This window comes from Ammospiza caudacuta, chromosome 5, assembly GCF_027887145.1.
Source record: "Ammospiza caudacuta isolate bAmmCau1 chromosome 5, bAmmCau1.pri, whole genome shotgun sequence".
Taxonomy (NCBI): domain Eukaryota; kingdom Metazoa; phylum Chordata; class Aves; order Passeriformes; family Passerellidae; genus Ammospiza; species Ammospiza caudacuta.
In genome coordinates, this window is record NC_080597.1 from 45,570,280 (window position 1) to 45,586,853 (window position 16,574).

The 16,574-nt window shown below is 39.4% G+C and overlaps 1 protein-coding gene across 4 annotated transcripts; it reads right to left on the minus strand.

Annotated features, from left to right (window-relative positions):
- Positions 1–5,169: 5,169 nt before the first annotated feature.
- Positions 5,170–16,124, minus strand: RXYLT1 (ribitol xylosyltransferase 1). 4 transcript variants are annotated; one of them, XM_058805459.1, is made up of 6 exons: positions 15,899–16,124; positions 15,265–15,444; positions 14,197–14,299; positions 9,036–9,350; positions 7,198–7,368; positions 5,170–6,153 (listed from the first exon to the last, which is right to left on the minus strand). In XM_058805459.1, the coding sequence occupies exons 1-6, from the start codon at positions 16,038–16,040 to the stop codon at positions 5,736–5,738; spliced, it is 1,329 nt and encodes a 442-aa protein (XP_058661442.1). In that variant the 5' UTR covers positions 16,041–16,124; the 3' UTR covers positions 5,170–5,735. The 4 variants fall into 4 exon arrangements, with proteins under 4 accessions (XP_058661442.1, XP_058661443.1, XP_058661444.1 ...); XM_058805460.1 differs by lacking the exon at positions 15,899–16,124 and adding an exon at positions 15,556–15,697; XM_058805461.1 differs by lacking the exons at positions 15,265–15,444; positions 15,899–16,124 and adding an exon at positions 12,154–12,266.
- Positions 16,125–16,574: the final 450 nt, after the last annotated feature.

Sequence of the window (16,574 nt, forward strand, 5' to 3'; positions counted from 1 at the left end):
ACACATCACTGGCTATCTCAAAGCTATGCTAGCATTTGAAGGAAGTGTGAAGCACCATTTAAACTCCTACAGCATTTAATCATTACACTCTATTTCCCCTCAGGGGAAACAGAGCTGCTCCTAATTCTCCATTTCCATATTCAGTGAGAATTAGGGTAGCCTCATTCTCCCCAGGAATCCATTACCATCCCATCCCACCAGGAGCAATGAGATTCAACACAGAGGCTCCCTGTGGTTGTGTTTCTGAAATGGCAGCTGGGCAGTGGCAGTGGCCAGGCTGGATGGAAGGCCTGAACCAAGATTATTTCACATCCTAGAGAAGTCCCTGCAATGAGATACAGCACCGTGGTAGCCCCATTGCTGACAAGGGCTGTCACAAACACCTTCATGTATTAAATAAGCAGCCACAGAGGAAGATGTTTCAGCATCTGCTATGAAAATATTACTTAAAGTGGATCTCCACTCATGACCACAGACTACCTTTATTCTTCAGAAAAGAACTCCATTGCAGAGGAAAAAAACCATGAAAATAAACACTTATGTAGAAACCTTACATTTTGAGCCTTGAACATAACCCCTTTGACACAGCAAACTCAAAATAAAACATTTAACAGTTTGGTGCTGCTTGAATAACTTAATCTAAAGAATCGGGCTAATTCCAGTCATTCAGAGATTTATTTTTCTTTGTTTGTGGCCACCTGCATAACTTGCTGTCTTTCAATGGGTTGTGTCTTCATCTGGATCCTAGTGAATGACTCATTTCTGTTTGATGCATTCACTTTGCATCTCATATCTTCTGAAAGCACATATTCAATGAAACTGTGTGTAATACCTCCAGTTCTGTTTATTTTAAAATGCCCCCCAAGCTACAAATTATATATTCCTGAAGATGAAAAAAATTAAGACTATAGGAATGGTGAATGCTGTCATGTGAAGTCCAGAAGTTTTGCACTGTCAAATGGGATTGCTGAATGCAGGAAGCAATTTGAGGATTCTTACCTCAGGCAATCCTTGTGTGATTAAGCTGCTGTAAGACTGGCTAAGAGAATGTCATGTTATTTCATGGCATGCTTGATGAAACACATCTGTGTTGTGTGACTGTGGATCAGAAATATGAAATACATCTTGTGTGACTGTGGATCAGAAATATCTTGTATTCTACCAAAGCATCATTCATGGAGTTGCACTCAGGATCCAAGAGTGCTCAGGGAAGAAAATGAGAATTCCAATGCCTGTGCTGCCAGGGCACTTGATACAATTAGGAGGTAAAAGATGGTACTGTACCACTACCTGGCTGGGTGGCCAGCTTCTCAACACCAGGCACTGGCTTTTGGGTACTGAACTACAGCAATTTGAACAGATTCTTGACTGTCAAAATGTGTAGCAGTTTCCTCTGAAGACTGAGGCCTCTTTATTGGACCTTGAATTGAGACACTTAAAATAGTTGCCAAATTGAACAACCAGACCCTGGGGGGTGAATGGTACACACAGCGTGTTTTAAAAATCTTCACTTTACCATCTTACTGCCATGTAGCTCCAGTCTGAGATGGATTTTCTCTTTAAACCCTTGAATTAAATAAATACAAAATCTACATGTATACAGGCATTAACATTTTCTCTTGAGCATTCCTCTTGGTCCTCAGATTTTACATCCAGTGCCTTTTCAGCTTTCAATTCTTTAAAACTAGAGTCATGTGGAGACATTTTAACACTCAAAGCAGTTATCCCTGCTCAGGTTAGTAGTGAAAGGAAATTACATTGGTAAGATATATTGAAACATTAACTGGTTTTTATTGTTCAGGAGACACTGAAGAAATCCTGATATTTGACCCACCCAAATAGCTTAAATATGGACTGATAATGTGACCTTTTGCAACAGTTTCTTTATCAAGAGGATTATCAGTTATGATTCATGGACTGTTGAGGAGTAAGAATTTTATGTAATTCTGTGTAACTGCATAAAATGATGGAAAGAGATTTTAGATCCACTGTCACTTCTGCTGCACAGCATGGTTTTTATAGCATCACTTTGGAGTGATCCCTGAAGGGTTTATAATACAAACTATTAAACTTAACTTTGTGGACTCAGAAAGCAAAAAATCCCAACCAACATGGAGTCCTGGGATACAATGCAAACTGCACATCATCCTTTCAGGCACATTTTCATCAGGTCAGCTCTTCTTTTCATCTTACTCATCAAACCCTTTGTGTAGCATTCACAGCACTACATAAACATTAAAGCCCTTTTTAGCTATTGGGAAATGGCAGTCCCAACATGCCTTATGCTAGCAGTTTTCTTGGAAGCAACAGTTTCTTACAGCACAGTTGAAACCGCATTTGAAATACTTCTTGCCTCTCCCAACATCAGTCTTTATGAACAGGCCAAAATAAGCATAATCTTCTTCAATCTTCTTCATTTTTCTGATCACAGCAGGAAGAATTCTTGGAACTATTTTAGGAATCAGTAGCATGGAAGCTGCTCCTGAGTTTGCCCAGTTCTTAGTGGCTATTACTAACATGCAGCATTTGCCAAGAAGAAACAGAATTTCTGTGGCTTTGCAAGTGTTCTGGTGAGGGCAGTAAGCCAAGACAGAAACTGGTGCTCCAGCACACAGTGATCCTAATTCAGACTTAGTAATTGCTGTGAGAAAGGCTTCTAGAAAACTCTCCGTTGTATCACCCCTTTTGTAAGTTTCAGCCATGGAAAGATGGTAACCTAACAACTGAAATACACTATCACAACTTAAATATCCAAGAATAGTAAGCAAATGGCAGATGGGTCATTTGCAAGCCACATCCTTATCTACAGGATTACAAACAGTTAAGAAGACTGGTTACGTTTCTTTGGAATCATACTGCTCTCTGGAAACTGATTTTCTAAACCGTTGCCATATGTTCACAGCCACTCAATGGGCTCAGAATAATGTAGGAGGGAGTTACACTAAGGTCTGGAGAAGCTGGATCTGTTTTTCTTATAACAAGGCAATTCAGCTTAATTTGTAAAGTCTTCATCAGCAGGAAATGCTTCTGATAATGAAACTGGTAGAGTTATATACTCCACACACCAATGTAAGCGTGATGCAAAACACCACATAATTAGCAATCTGTCTAACATTTGGAGCTACAGTTGGCATTCCAACTCCAGACAGGCTCAGTTCTGTGCATCTCTCCAAGAAACACCAGGCACAGTTACAAGAGGCATTGCTCTGTGCCTGGAAAGTGATGTTCCATGATCCCAGTCTCAAACCTGAGGGCTGAGAACAAAACCAGTGGGTGCATTCACCTCTTAGCATTAAACAACTGAACTGATTCGTCATCTTCCCACAGACAGAAGATACTATCTGCTCCTACATGGATGTGGCATGCCATCTTTTTTGCCAGTGGCTTAACCACTTCCCTTGTTTTAACCAGTTTCTCTACCACTGTAAAATATCTCTGATTTCTTGCATTCCCCACTGTCTTTCCTCCATCAGTCTCATCCTTTCTTTACCAAGGTCCTTTTTGTGGTCTTGCTCAGCTCTGGATCTAAATACAGCAGAGTTGACAATTTCTTCCACATGTTGGACAGTGGAATGAGAGAACAATTAAAACACTAGCAACCTGCCTAATGTGTTAGGAATCCCTTCCTTGACTTCAAAATGTTTTGCTCCATTAGCACTAGAAATAGTACACAAGAAAAAACTCTTGGTGCCAGCTCCTGCTGGAAAAAGGTGAATTTGAAGTGTCAAGAATTGGTTCAATAGATAAAATAATTCCCTTTGAACTCCCAAAGCAGGCAAGCAGCTGCAAAGTGAAATTCTATTAAAATTTTGGTATATGCGTTAGCCTCCCTTAACATACAACTGCTGTGAGTTTGGAAAAACACATTACTTAGAAATGAGCACATCAATAGCAGCATCTTTCTTTTGCTGATGAGCCAAGTTACACACTCAACTGTTTTGCAGACTTCAACCTGCATACCACTACAGGTTTTTAGGAGCTGCAGCCTCTTTTATAAGAACCTCAGCCTAACTGGTAAAGACTTCTGAGAGCTGTTTTCTGCAGTTTCTTGAAATCCTGCAGGAGTGCCAAGGAATCTCTTGCTGACAAGTTGAGAAACACTGCTCCAAATGATTGTTCTGCAGTTTTGTAGCTTGTTTAGAGATAAAGATTCTACTAGAGGAAAAATACAGCAGAGATTACATTATTACAGTAGTGAGACATGGAACAGGCTGTCCAGAAAAGATATGGATGCCCTCATCCCTGGAATTATTCCAAGGCCAGGCTAGATGGTGCTCTGAGCAACCTGGGATAGTGGGAGGCATCCTTGCCCTGGCAGGGGGGTTAATGATCTTCCAACCTAAAGCATTCCACGTTTCTATGGTTACCGCAGATACTCAAGCTTCCTCTAACCCTCGAGTGCTGTGTACTGCTGATGGGCTTCAAATCCTAAGTGTGCTGGACATTTGTTGTGAATTTGGTCTAGCAATGTCAACCTGTAAGCAGTTCTCATCAACTCACTGCAGTACTTCCAGTCTCAGCTGAATGGAGTATGTTTGCATTGTACTGCAACTGCAGGACACTTCAGATGAAATGGGTGGATGGTAAGTCACAGCAGTTCATGTTAGACAGACAATTCACATTACCACAGAACTGCCCTTGTGTGACACATGCTCCAGAACTAGGCAGAATCAGTACACAAATGACTACTACTTAGCTGTACAGCCTGTGAATTGCTGCATGAGAATGACCCCACGTGTCATGCTGTGGTCAGGCACAAGTGGCTCCTACAGCCCTTTGGTATGGCAGCGGTGTGTGTGCAGTCCTACTGCTCAGCAGAACAGACTGGAGGGAACTGCACACACACAAGAACAGGAATGGATCCCTTTGGCTACATTTAACAAAAAAGCATTGAAACTGTTTATGGTACACACAGTCCCATAACCATGCAGTATTACACTTCTGCCATCTTTTGGCGTTGATGAGTTTCAGCAGATTTTGAGCAATCAGATAAGCTACAGGTAGGCTCGTGTCTAAGACTCAGGGTTCTGAACATCCAGCTGTAACTACAGGTAATGAAAGAGCACAAACACAGAAAAGTATGGCCCAAGACTAAAAACAAATGAAAGAAAGTAATTTTGGTATTTCAGATGAAATATATTGCTATCAAATATTTTCAAGAAAGAGCTCTCTATTTTTACCTTGAAATACACATTTTTATTCCACAGTCTTTAGCTTTATGGTCACTTTGCTGGAAATGAAATGTCAACCAAGTAAACAGTTCACATTTTCAAAACATATTACCAGAATATGCTAAACCTGGCAATTTTGTAATAATACTTTTCTTTTTTGGTTTCCCTAATAAATTACCCTGTACCATACAGCCTCCATTCTTTTTTCTTCAAACACAACTGATTTTTTTAGGTTGGATTTTACCAAATTCACATGCTCAAAGACATTATCCTTAAAATTTTTAAATATTACAATTAAAAATTTTTTCCAGGTCACAAAGCAATATAAAAATTGTGAAAATAGTAACGAAACTGTTGTCATCCTTGTACCATCATATTATGTCAACAACCTCTCTGAAAGTCATTAAAGATGGAGGGCCAAATGTAGCTCTTGGCCAAACTTAGAGCAATTCCACTGACTTTAAAAGGAATGCATCTGTCCTGTGAGGTTACTTTTAAATAAAAGCTGCCTCAGGTTAATGGAAATTAAACTGTCATCTACTCTAGATTTTCAAACGGGACAATTTATCCTTTATCACTGGGCAAAAATGAATTTTCCAAAGTATTAATGAATTTTTGTCTCATCCATGCTTTGAAGTTTCGATACCATTCTAAAAGCTTTTTTCTCCTTTGAATCTTTTCTTGTAAGCTCATTTTTTTTTCTTTCTCTAGAATAGCAGGAAGCTCTTTCCAGTTTTTAATAAAGATAAATGGAGCCCCCATGGTTTTTAATAATTGCAATGGAGCACTGTGGTAGGCTGATGAATTTCCGCAATCACCCGGTGTCATTACATCTTCTATAACAGGCAGAGATCCATAGGAACAAGCTTCATAAATTCTGTAACATTCTGTATTTATTCCCACTGGGCACAATGTCAAATCACTCTGCAGCAAGGCATCTTGATAGTTCTTGAAACTTTCATTTGTTTCTTGAGGCTGCCACCTAGGAAAGGAAAAAGAGTGAAAATTAATATCTTCCTCACAGGCACTGCAATAAAAAAATAGTGATATGCTTTAATTTCTATTAGTTATAAAACTGAAAATGCTATTAGTGTAAAAATTTTGTATTACACACACAGTGAATTAACTTTTATTTTTAGTCTTAATTGCTCTTAAAAATCTTCTAAAAATTTATTGAAAATGTCACTGTTAAAAACAGATTGTAATATGTGGCCCTTTCTGGAAATTATTAACACTTAAAAGTGTAAGAAACAAATTGAAATGCCACTCCAAATCTTCTGCATTATTTGGATGATGCATATGTCAATTTACTTCACAGCATAGTTTAGAAACAGACAAAAAGGGAGACGCTCAATGGGCTTTTTAATGACTTTTTTTTGGCCTCAAAAGAGGTTTGCTCTTCAAAACCTAGGAAGCAGAGCAATTGGTTTAACCTGAATTCATGTACTTGAAGTGCCTCAAGATGTCTGGGAGATAAGAGTTTACATCACAGATACAATCCATCTCCTGAGACTCTTCATCAGGGCAGCTAAGGTCTACCTAAGCACCACTCCGCCTGCTATCCAACATTTTATAGGTGTTGCTTTTCAAAGTTAAGAAATACCATCAGAACCCTACTCTTGTTAGTCAAAAAATAACTGTGCTGTACGGATTAAATCCACTCTCATGTGGAACTCAACAAAATATGGCTGTCTTTTTTCTTTGACTAAAGACATGAAACTCCACAAAATACAAGATAATATGTTTCTTCTCATAATCAAATATTTGTAAGAAAAAAGCAGATGGTCTTTGATGGTTATATAGGTTATATACAGAGGAGACTTTTCTAAACTAGATTTAAAAATATGCCTTATGTAAAATATAACAGAAATGCTGTTATGTTGACTTAAATGAAGTCTCTGCACTATTCCCTGACTTAATGACTAATTACCTTTATTTGTATTATTTTTTAACACTCAAGAAAAGATTGGTAATAATGAACCAGGCAAAAAACTCAATATTTTCATGAAGTAAATTAAAGTCTTACTGTTCTCTGGCTGCAATCCAGCAAAGTTTGTCAAGCCCGTCCTGTTTCAGAATTTCAATGAGGGTTTCTCTAGAAGAATTCTTATAAACTGTTCCTAAGAAATTACATACATATGATCTTGGATCATGTAGCATTGACCAGCTGGGTTCCACAACTGGAAAATTTCTGTAGCTGTAAAAAAAATGTGTAAGTTAGACAACCCTATCAAAGGAAAACATTTTTCAGCATTTCATTTTCAGTGCATCATATATTATGACTAAAACCACCTGCTTATTGCCAATCCATCTCTACAGACAGACTCAGAAGTAAACCAAGTCACAGCCTGTCCTAAAAGTATGTCTTTACTCCCTTTACCCCCATCAGGACCTTCACAAAGTTTCCAGAATACTTACATCTTCTTTCAACACCAGAAATATTAAATGTGCAGATTACAGAATGTCCTTGACCAACATGCTTTTCCAAAGAAGCTGTTCTTGATGCAACCATAAGTTTTGACTGAAATGGCCAGTTTAACAGTAACTATGGCATGCAAGTCTCACCTACCTTAATCTCTGGATATGCTCCTCTACTGAAAATACCACTGGTAACCTCTCAAAGGAAAATCTCACTTTGATCTGAGTGAACTCAATAATCAAATCTTTTGGCTACTAAATAGCTTATTGTGCATTACTTGATGGACAATAATGCACATCATTATTGCATCCTGTCCTATTCTCATTCTTCTCCTGCATGATGAATGTCAATTCACTTAGTTTCTAATAAGCATTTGTTCCTTCATGACAAATATTTTTGCATCATTCCACATCTTCATTTTCCCTCTTTACTTGGAAAAGCCAGCAAATTTTCATGCCTTTAACCTGTTTTTTACAGCCATTGTATGCAAGGTCTGGAAATCCCATTTTGATACCAAATTTATCTTCCTTCACCCAGCTTTGCACCCTCGTTTGTTGTTCTAAGTGTTGTTGCTTTCTCTTCACTGTCACCTTAATCTCTGCATCTCAAAACTCAACTTCTTTCCACTTAGGAACTTCCAATACCATCAATTCTTTGACATCATCAATAATCCAAATTTAGCATATGTCAGAGACACTGTGAACAAGTTCAAGCTGTATATAAAAAGCTCTATACAGTTTTCCAGCTTGTTGAGCAAACTAGATCAATATAGGATATTGAATTCAAATTCAACACAAGGTATGAAAATAATCCCATATTCCTTTCAGCTTCTATTACCCTGGTAAGTCACTAAACCACTATCAACTCTGTTAATAAGAAGTAAAAATGCATGTAGCTGAACCAAAACTTTATTTACTCCACATAAATAGTTTGAGCACTTAAGTATAACAAAAATGTTTTTTTTTAAAGAAGCAGGTAAGCAAGTTTACACTACTGTGTTACTGGAGTATAACAACTCCAAATGGGAAGCCTTTTGAGCCATAACGGAGGTTAAAAAAAGTACTTTGCTTTTCTGAACAAATAGTACCTGCAACTTTATTACATAATTATCCTTTGAATCTCCATATCACTGGTATGTATTACATAAGCAGTCATGATAATCTTAAGAGCAAATCTACTGAAGAAAGAATAAACAGAAAATCTCAGGAGACACAGGTTCATTTTCCTAAAGTTTCCTAAACACCAGTACCCTTTTCCTGTTATAATTTTTATTGCTAAATGCAACTTTCAAAGACTCCAATGCCTGAGTTAGAAAATGACTGATAGGATCATGTTCTGCAATTTATTTATTAAAATTGTTTTGGGCAAAAGCACTGAGTCATATTTTCCATACCTCATGCACAACAATTAATGAATCAATTGCAACTTCTGTCTATAGCACTTACGTAGCTACTCCTAAAGGCCACTGGAAAATATCTTCTTCATTTACGAACGCGTAGTCATAGGTAACAAAGAGCAGATTGACAAATCCCCCGTTTCGTTTCAGGTATGGCTGAATCCAGGCGTTGTTGCACTGCTCGTTCCCGAGCAGCACCACGGCCACGTGCTGGATTTTGCGGGTCTCCATCAGCGTCTGTGCGTAGTGCAGCCACTGCGTGGCGTAGGCCATCTTCGCCGGCTCCCTCCCGTTCAGCACCAGCACCACGTGCTCCGCCTCCACCGAGAAATAGCCGGGAACTACTGAGGGGCCAGTCAGGAAGCTGAGAAAGCCAAAATACAACATCAAACAAAGTAAGACTTTGTAAGATTAATTATTGGCCTTAGTCCTCTAGCTAGTCTTACTACACTGCACTCCAGAGATGATATTTTCTTCAATAAAGTAAATGCAATATACTGCAAAATTAATGTGCAACTACAACTACTTCTGCTGTTAGTATGTACTGCTTAGCACAGAGTAAAGCTGCTTTCATTTTTATTCAGGTAAAAGGTGATTGACTAGAATAAGGTATTTTGTCAATAAACCAGAACTAGTACAATACTCAAACCTCAAAATGTGTGTAAATCAACCACCTTTCAAAAAAGGGTGCACCTTGATGTTCATATTTTCTTAATTCCAGTGATAACCAATGACTGCTGTATTAGAACAAGAGAGAGGCCCTCCCAAAAAACTGAAGACTACACACAATCTGGTATCATTAAGAGTGACAGTTAGCTAGTCTTGCATATTACTTTTCTCAGTATTTTGGTTAAGTTTCTTCTGTGTAGAATTGATAACACAATAAACATCTATCCAACTTAGGTTGGCTGTATGCCCCAGGTCAAACTTGAGGCTCTGATACAAGGTAGTAAGCATGAACATTTTAGTTATAAAACGTTTTCTAGATCTTCAACAATGTATTTAACAGAAGAATTTCAGTCATGTAGCAAAACTACCAACTCTTTAATCATTTGCAAGTATGTGACAAAAGCCATTTATGAACTTCAATGAAACAAACCAGTATTTGCCAGCCCCTGCTCTAGTTACCTGGTGTCTTAACAGATTATTGACCGAATGCAAAGAAGTAGCAGTTACACAGCTTGGGAAAAAGTGGAGGGGGAAAACAGCATTGTTTAAAAATAAAAGTCAGTTAAGTGATAATTTTCTAGATCTGCTGCATTACTAGTTTTTCAGCTACCAGCAAAACTTGATTTAGAGTGAGCATGAGTTTTAACTCATGAAGTGCTGAGACTGACAGCTAGTTTCAGTTCAAATATACTTACTGAGGAAAAAAGCTCTCACAACAAAAACTGTAAAGACTACTCCAGTGAAGTTATCTGAGGCAGACTGACCTTAGACAAGTGTATTTAAACCTGAGTTAAGCTGACATGCTGCTGGCTTGGTGGAAGTGATGTATTTTGGAGCCAAGATTCGTAAGACTCATGACCTGGAATCAAGACTTCTCATACATTAAATATTAAGTCACAATCAAGACTTAAATCCAAAGTTTAACAGACAATGAGAACAGAATCACAGGGATTCCTAAGAGAGAATACCTTGAGCTTTGGAATGCCTCAAATAGAGACTAAATATGTACACGTGATCGCCTTGCAAAGAGACTTGGGGAAAAAGGGTTTTTCCTATGACACAGCACTTTGAGGGTAACAGTTTTACAGCAATAACAGATGTACAGGTCAGGAAGCAATGACCTGTGGGTAGCAATATATGTAGTTGAACAGCATAAAATTACAGTGGGGGAAAAAAAGTAACACAGTGCAAGTCTCATAAATCCATACTTTAATAATCAAAACACCGTGCTAGGGCTGTGCTATTAACTCCCAATCAGAACACAACTGGGATTGGGAAATGGAAGAGACACTACAGAAGCTGCTAAATGGAGGGAGCAGTCCTTCAGTCACATGAAGGCTAAAGCAAAGATAATATGGGAAGATTACCTTTTTTGGACTAAATACATGATTTGCTTTCTACAAAGTCCTTGGTTTTCCTTACTAGTGACAGACAGTCATACAAAAAGATGCTGTTTTAGACTGGGTCTAACAGTGCCCATTCTGGAGGTGTTGAGACAGCCATTCTTTAATAGTAAGGATTAAATTTAACACTTGCAGTAATAGAAATAATAATAAATACATTCAGCATAGAAATATCCCATATGCAAAAAAGTAATTACATAAAAATGAGAAAATCAAGAAAAGAACTTGGAAATTAGCAGTCCAAACCACAAGTGACTCCCATCTACAAAAACAACTTGAGGGGACTCTGGAGAACAGTCAGTATTAACTCCCTCTCTGGAAGAATCTGTAATAAACAGTAAGATCACTGAATCTTATCAATAGGTAAGATCACAGATCAAATATACAGATAAGCACTGCTGTGAATGAGTTAATCCTGTTTCATTAATCTGATGAAGCATGTCAATAAGAACACAGATAAAGAGGATCCAGTGGGCACAGTGGTTTTGGACTTTCAAAAAGCTTCACTACAGGGTTTTATTAAAACTAAATTGCCAGAAGCTATACCAGGTGGAATCCTCTGATAGACAGAAACCTCTCCTAGTTGACTGAGGCAAGGCAGCACTGAATGTTTATCAAATAGAGAGGGTGTGACTTGGGGGAAATAGAAATTTAGGAAAGCTCTTGCCAAATAAGAGGTAAGAAGTTTGGCACTCTGTGCTCTACAACATCTTCTTAGATGACAGGAGTGAAGAGTGTGAATTGCTTCAAGCCAAAGAAAGCGTTAAATCCTGGTCTCTTGCTTTTTGTATGAATGTGCCAAGAGGCTACTAAAATCCACAGCGATGAAGTTCCTTCACCACTCCTGTTTTTAAATAAGCATCACTGCATTTTAAGGAGAAGCTGATACTTCATGTATTTTTTTAGGCAACTTCTTTGATGGAAATATGTACCCATCAAAATCTGTATTACGTGTATTCATCATCATAAATATACAGAATGGGCTTATTCATGTAACTGTGTTCAAGTGGTATTTTGGCATTTTTGTGTCTTTAGATTTGTTATTCTTTAAAAACATTCACCAGACATCTACTTTTTAACAATCATGAGACTTACCACAGAGAACTGCAGAACAGCACATATTCTCCAAATATGTCACCTCAGCTAGTTCCCTCTAGCCTCATCTAGCAATCAAAAGATAATTTACCTCAGCCAGGCAGTAAACAATTCTAGAAAATAACCAGTGAGAAGCCAAAATCACATAATTCTTCTCCACAACATGAACTAGTATTTCCAAATAGAGTAAAAAGTAGCTATTTCAGAAGCCTAGTTGTTAAAATAACAGTTATATTGCAAATTTTCTATACTTTGCACAAGTTTATACTAGCCTGTCAAAAGTTAACCTTTGTTATGTTGGTACTAAACTCAAGCTTTGTATTTTTATAGGACCTAGCAGCCAAGTTGAAATTAGAATAGGGACTCCATTATCTCTGGCACATCTAGACATAACAAGAAGATATTTAAATGCAGGCATAGAAGTCTTTCTTTGAGAGATGCATACCGTAAGGAGACATGTGAAGTTATTAATCATTTGAAACAGGCACACTAGAGAGAAAATAACCACAATCAGTCAAGTGACAGACTCATTAAGTACAGCAAATTATTTTCATGTTATAAATGTGGAAAGCAAGAGCCTAAAGAAATTCTTATGTCAATATCAGGAAAATAACCTATCATGCCACAGTATCATGGATTTCTATAGCTTCTAAGATTTTAACTCTGGAAACAACAAAGCCTTTTGCCACTAAAACTACACTGTAGGCACTGGTCCAATATTCAAAGGAAGGACTGTATCCTTTCTCTATATTTGAGAATTGAAAACTCTATTGCTCTGTCAAGGAGACTACAAAGATGCAGAAGCATCGTTCATAGTTGAGTCTCTAAATCAGGATCATCTTTTATTTGCAGACAAGGAACATAGCTTTTTCTGTTAAAGAATACATCAATTCATCTATTTCTTCTGGAAAGACTCTATGGCCTGTACCATGTTCACTGTTAGATACTTTCATAAACAGTTCAAAATTATTTTTAAAAGTTTTTTGATCACTTAAAACCTCTTTTCAATTCACAATCACATGCGTACTTCAAACACTACCTTCAAATATTTCAGCTAGAACTGTATCTTGTGCAAGGAAAAAATGGCCTCCTGAAGCAACACGTTTCAGAAGTTAAGCTCACTTAACTGTGTAATTTATATATTAAAAGAAAACTTTTTTAACAGGCAGGTCCTGGTGCAAGTGACTAAATGCTGCAGGAGACCTACTTCTGCAGACTGGCTAAGTGGCCAAAGAGACAATGTATCTTCACAGAAAGCATTAAAATGGTATTAAATAGGGACTCAGAGAAAAGCTCTGTATCATTCCCTGAATAATGTAAAACATTTGACAACAGTCTTAAACCATACACGATCACAGATCAAACACCACTGTTAAAGCAAACAGTGCTTTACGTGTAATATTCCTTTCCATACAAAATTTTGGTTTGCAAATCAAGTAGCTAACCACAGGCTAGGTCTCACAGGTAGCCTTTGTTATAAAAAAATCATGGTTTTGACACATTCCTATTTATGAATGAATGAACCAAGTCCCTTTCCCCTGAATACAGCAGAAACTAAAGAGCAGGAGACGTCTTCCTGCCTCACACGTGCATGCTTGATCTCACCAGCTATGAGCCCCCAGACCCCAGCTCTTTACACTGTTCTCAGGGTTGTATCCTCACCCTGCCACCGAGGTCTCTTGGCTGCTCTTTCTCTCAGAATTGGCAAGTTTTTACATATATTTTTAATAACACAAACCATCATAAACTAGATTAAATTGCTCCCTAGTTTTCTATTTTTTAACAGTGACATGTTTGGTCTAGAATTAGTTAGATTTATCAAGTATGTGCTTTTGTGTATAAATTATAATTTTGAATGAGAAGCCATGTGCATATTACGTAATTATCAAAACATTACAAAATTAAAGTACTTGCAACTGTATTAAAATAACCACAACTTTGAGACAGCCAAAATAATGCCTGAGCAGTGCATCATTCAGTTTACCTTTCCAATGCATTATTTACTAAAGTTTGCACAATTGAAATCAACATCATGAACAATACCTGAAGTATGTTTTTCCTGCATTTTGGCTTCCTTCTCTCCACTGTGCAATCACATCAGCTGGCTCAAGGTGCCCTCCAAAAATGTGTTGCCAAAGGTAAAGACCTACATAAATGAAGACATGATGGAGAATTTGAATGTACAGATCTTGCCTACTCTACGCTCCTAAAAAATAAAGCATCACAAGATAAAAACTTGGGAAATAAATGTCAGAGCTTCTTGCACAATATGACTTAGAATTAGTCAAGATTAATTTTTCCCATATTGGCATTTAAAAAGATTCTTTAGCTGACAAAATATCAGCAGATGAAGATATACACTACTGCTTCTGTTAGCAACTCTTTCCAGCACACATACCACTAAAAATGAGCAAATATTAATTGGCATTTTAAGCACAAGCATACTTCCCTTAAGCTTTTGTGAAATGCACCAATTTTTATGATGGTAATATACCAGGCAATATACCTATGTATTCTACAATGCTACGTGAAAGTTTGAGTGTAAGCCTGGCATTTCCAAAAAAACCTAAGCTAAGAACGGTGATACATCTTCAGCAGTAGTTAGAGGTTGAGAAGACCTTGGTTCCCAGTTTGTGTAGAGGGGAAACTCAGTATCTTCCACAAAAGAAGAATTTCCAAGTTCATCAGTGGTAGTAGTACTACAGTACACTGCACTACAGAAAACACTTTATTTCCCACGGTGTGATGCTTTATTTCACAAAGTGTAAATGTGACAAAAATAAATAATCTGCTTAGGCAAGTAAGAGGTCTCTCCTTGTGTCATACTGTAAACCAGACTGGATTAAAAAAGTAAGTGCATTTGTTTGCCATTTGAGATATTTTCCTTGACAGATGCAGAAGAAGAGCCTTGAAAGGAACTGATACAAAGGGAGTTCAACTACTCTTATGCTGCCATGAGTTTGAGTAACAGCTAGCATCTCCCTAATACTTCCCATGTTCAGATATACATACTGTGGAATCATATACATAAATTTTAATCATCAGGAAACCCAGAAAAGTGCTATACCAGAAAGGTTAAATAACCAGTAAAGATTGACTACATCTGCTTACCAATTGCTGCTTTGCCCCAAATCTGTACTCTAAGACTGGTCTGTTCTAGGTGAGACCTCACATATTTTATCATTTTAAGATTAGCTTCATATCTCTGCTGAGAAGCAGCCAGCTCATTTTTCTCATCCACATCCCACGGATTCCACTCTTCATTTCCCAAGGCAACATGATCTGTGAAACCTAAAAGCGTGATTTACATTAAAATTAAAAAAAAAAAATAAAAAAGAAGATCAAATTCACAACTGTAGGAAAACTGATTAATTTTCTCAAACTCGTAATTTCACGCAGCACCTGACAGATGCGCACAGGGTCGTGCACATCACCATTGCCAGCACCACCACCACAACAAGCAGAACCACAAGCACCGCCACCGCCGCCTCCTCCTGCCCCGCCGTGCCGCGCGGTTCCCGCCGAGGCCCAGCGGAGCCCGCCGCAGCCAGCGCAGGCCCGGCGGGGAGCGGGGAGGCGCCGGCCCCGCTCTCCTCCCTCGGAGGCCGCCGCCAGGCCCCGCCCGCAGGGCCGACCCCGCTCCAAACCCACCGGGCCGGCTCCGCTCCAAACCCGCCGCCCCGGACGCACCGGCCGCGGCCAGGCCGGGCAGGGCGGCTCGAAGCGGCCCCGCCGCCGCACTCACCTCGCGGGCCGTGGTGGTCCCGGTGCGAGCGGGGGGCGGCCGGGCGGCGCGGGCGCAGGAACACGGTGTAGGCCGCGTAGAGGGAGAAGAGGCCGTACGCGACGATCAGGGCGGAGCAGAGCCGCCTGCGAGCGCCCCGCATCCCGCCCGGCGCGGGCGGAAGGCCCGGCGGGGGGCGCCGGGAGGCGGCAGCGGCGGGAGCAGACTCCGCCCGCCGGCCTGGGCCGGGCCCTGGGCCGCCGGGGAGGCGCGGAGCCGCCGGGGCCATGAGCTGCCCCTGGCCGCAGCCCCCCAGCCTGCCGGCACAGCTGTGCGATGGCGGGTAACCGGGTTGGAAACGGAGAGATGAACAGCGGAGTCAGGTTATGGGAATTTTATTATAATGGGCAAAGCTTGGATTGATCAGAGTGAGTCACGTTCCACAGAGAGATGGAAAGACTATGCACGAGTCCTTCTTAAGGCTAGGTGCTACAGCTTCTGTAAAGCCTATACCAGCTTGTAGACAAGCACCATGACCTAATTGTAGCCAAAAGCACAGTGCCCTTCACCTACCCAAAGGAGAAAGAGTCTGGAACAGTAGAGATTGTATTGCACTGCGCAACCCTACAGTCTCCTCTGGGTCTGAGTGGGTTTTTTCTTGATCAATTTTTTACCCTTGCTCGGATCCTGACCTAAA

Bases quoted from the DNA above. Each gene is read 5' to 3' on its own strand.
- RXYLT1 (XM_058805459.1), bottom strand. From the start codon at position 16,040: ATGCGGGGCGCTCGCAGGCGGCTCTGCTCCGCCCTGATCGTCGCGTAC. The intron at 7,369-9,035 runs GTAAGTGCTATA...TTTTTTTTACAG, and splicing joins TGGCCTTTAGGAGTAGCTAC to CTACAGAAATTTTCCAGTTG. The intron at 6,154-7,197 runs GTAAGACTTTAA...TTCCTTTCCTAG, and splicing joins TGGATTGCAGCCAGAGAACA to GTGGCAGCCTCAAGAAACAA.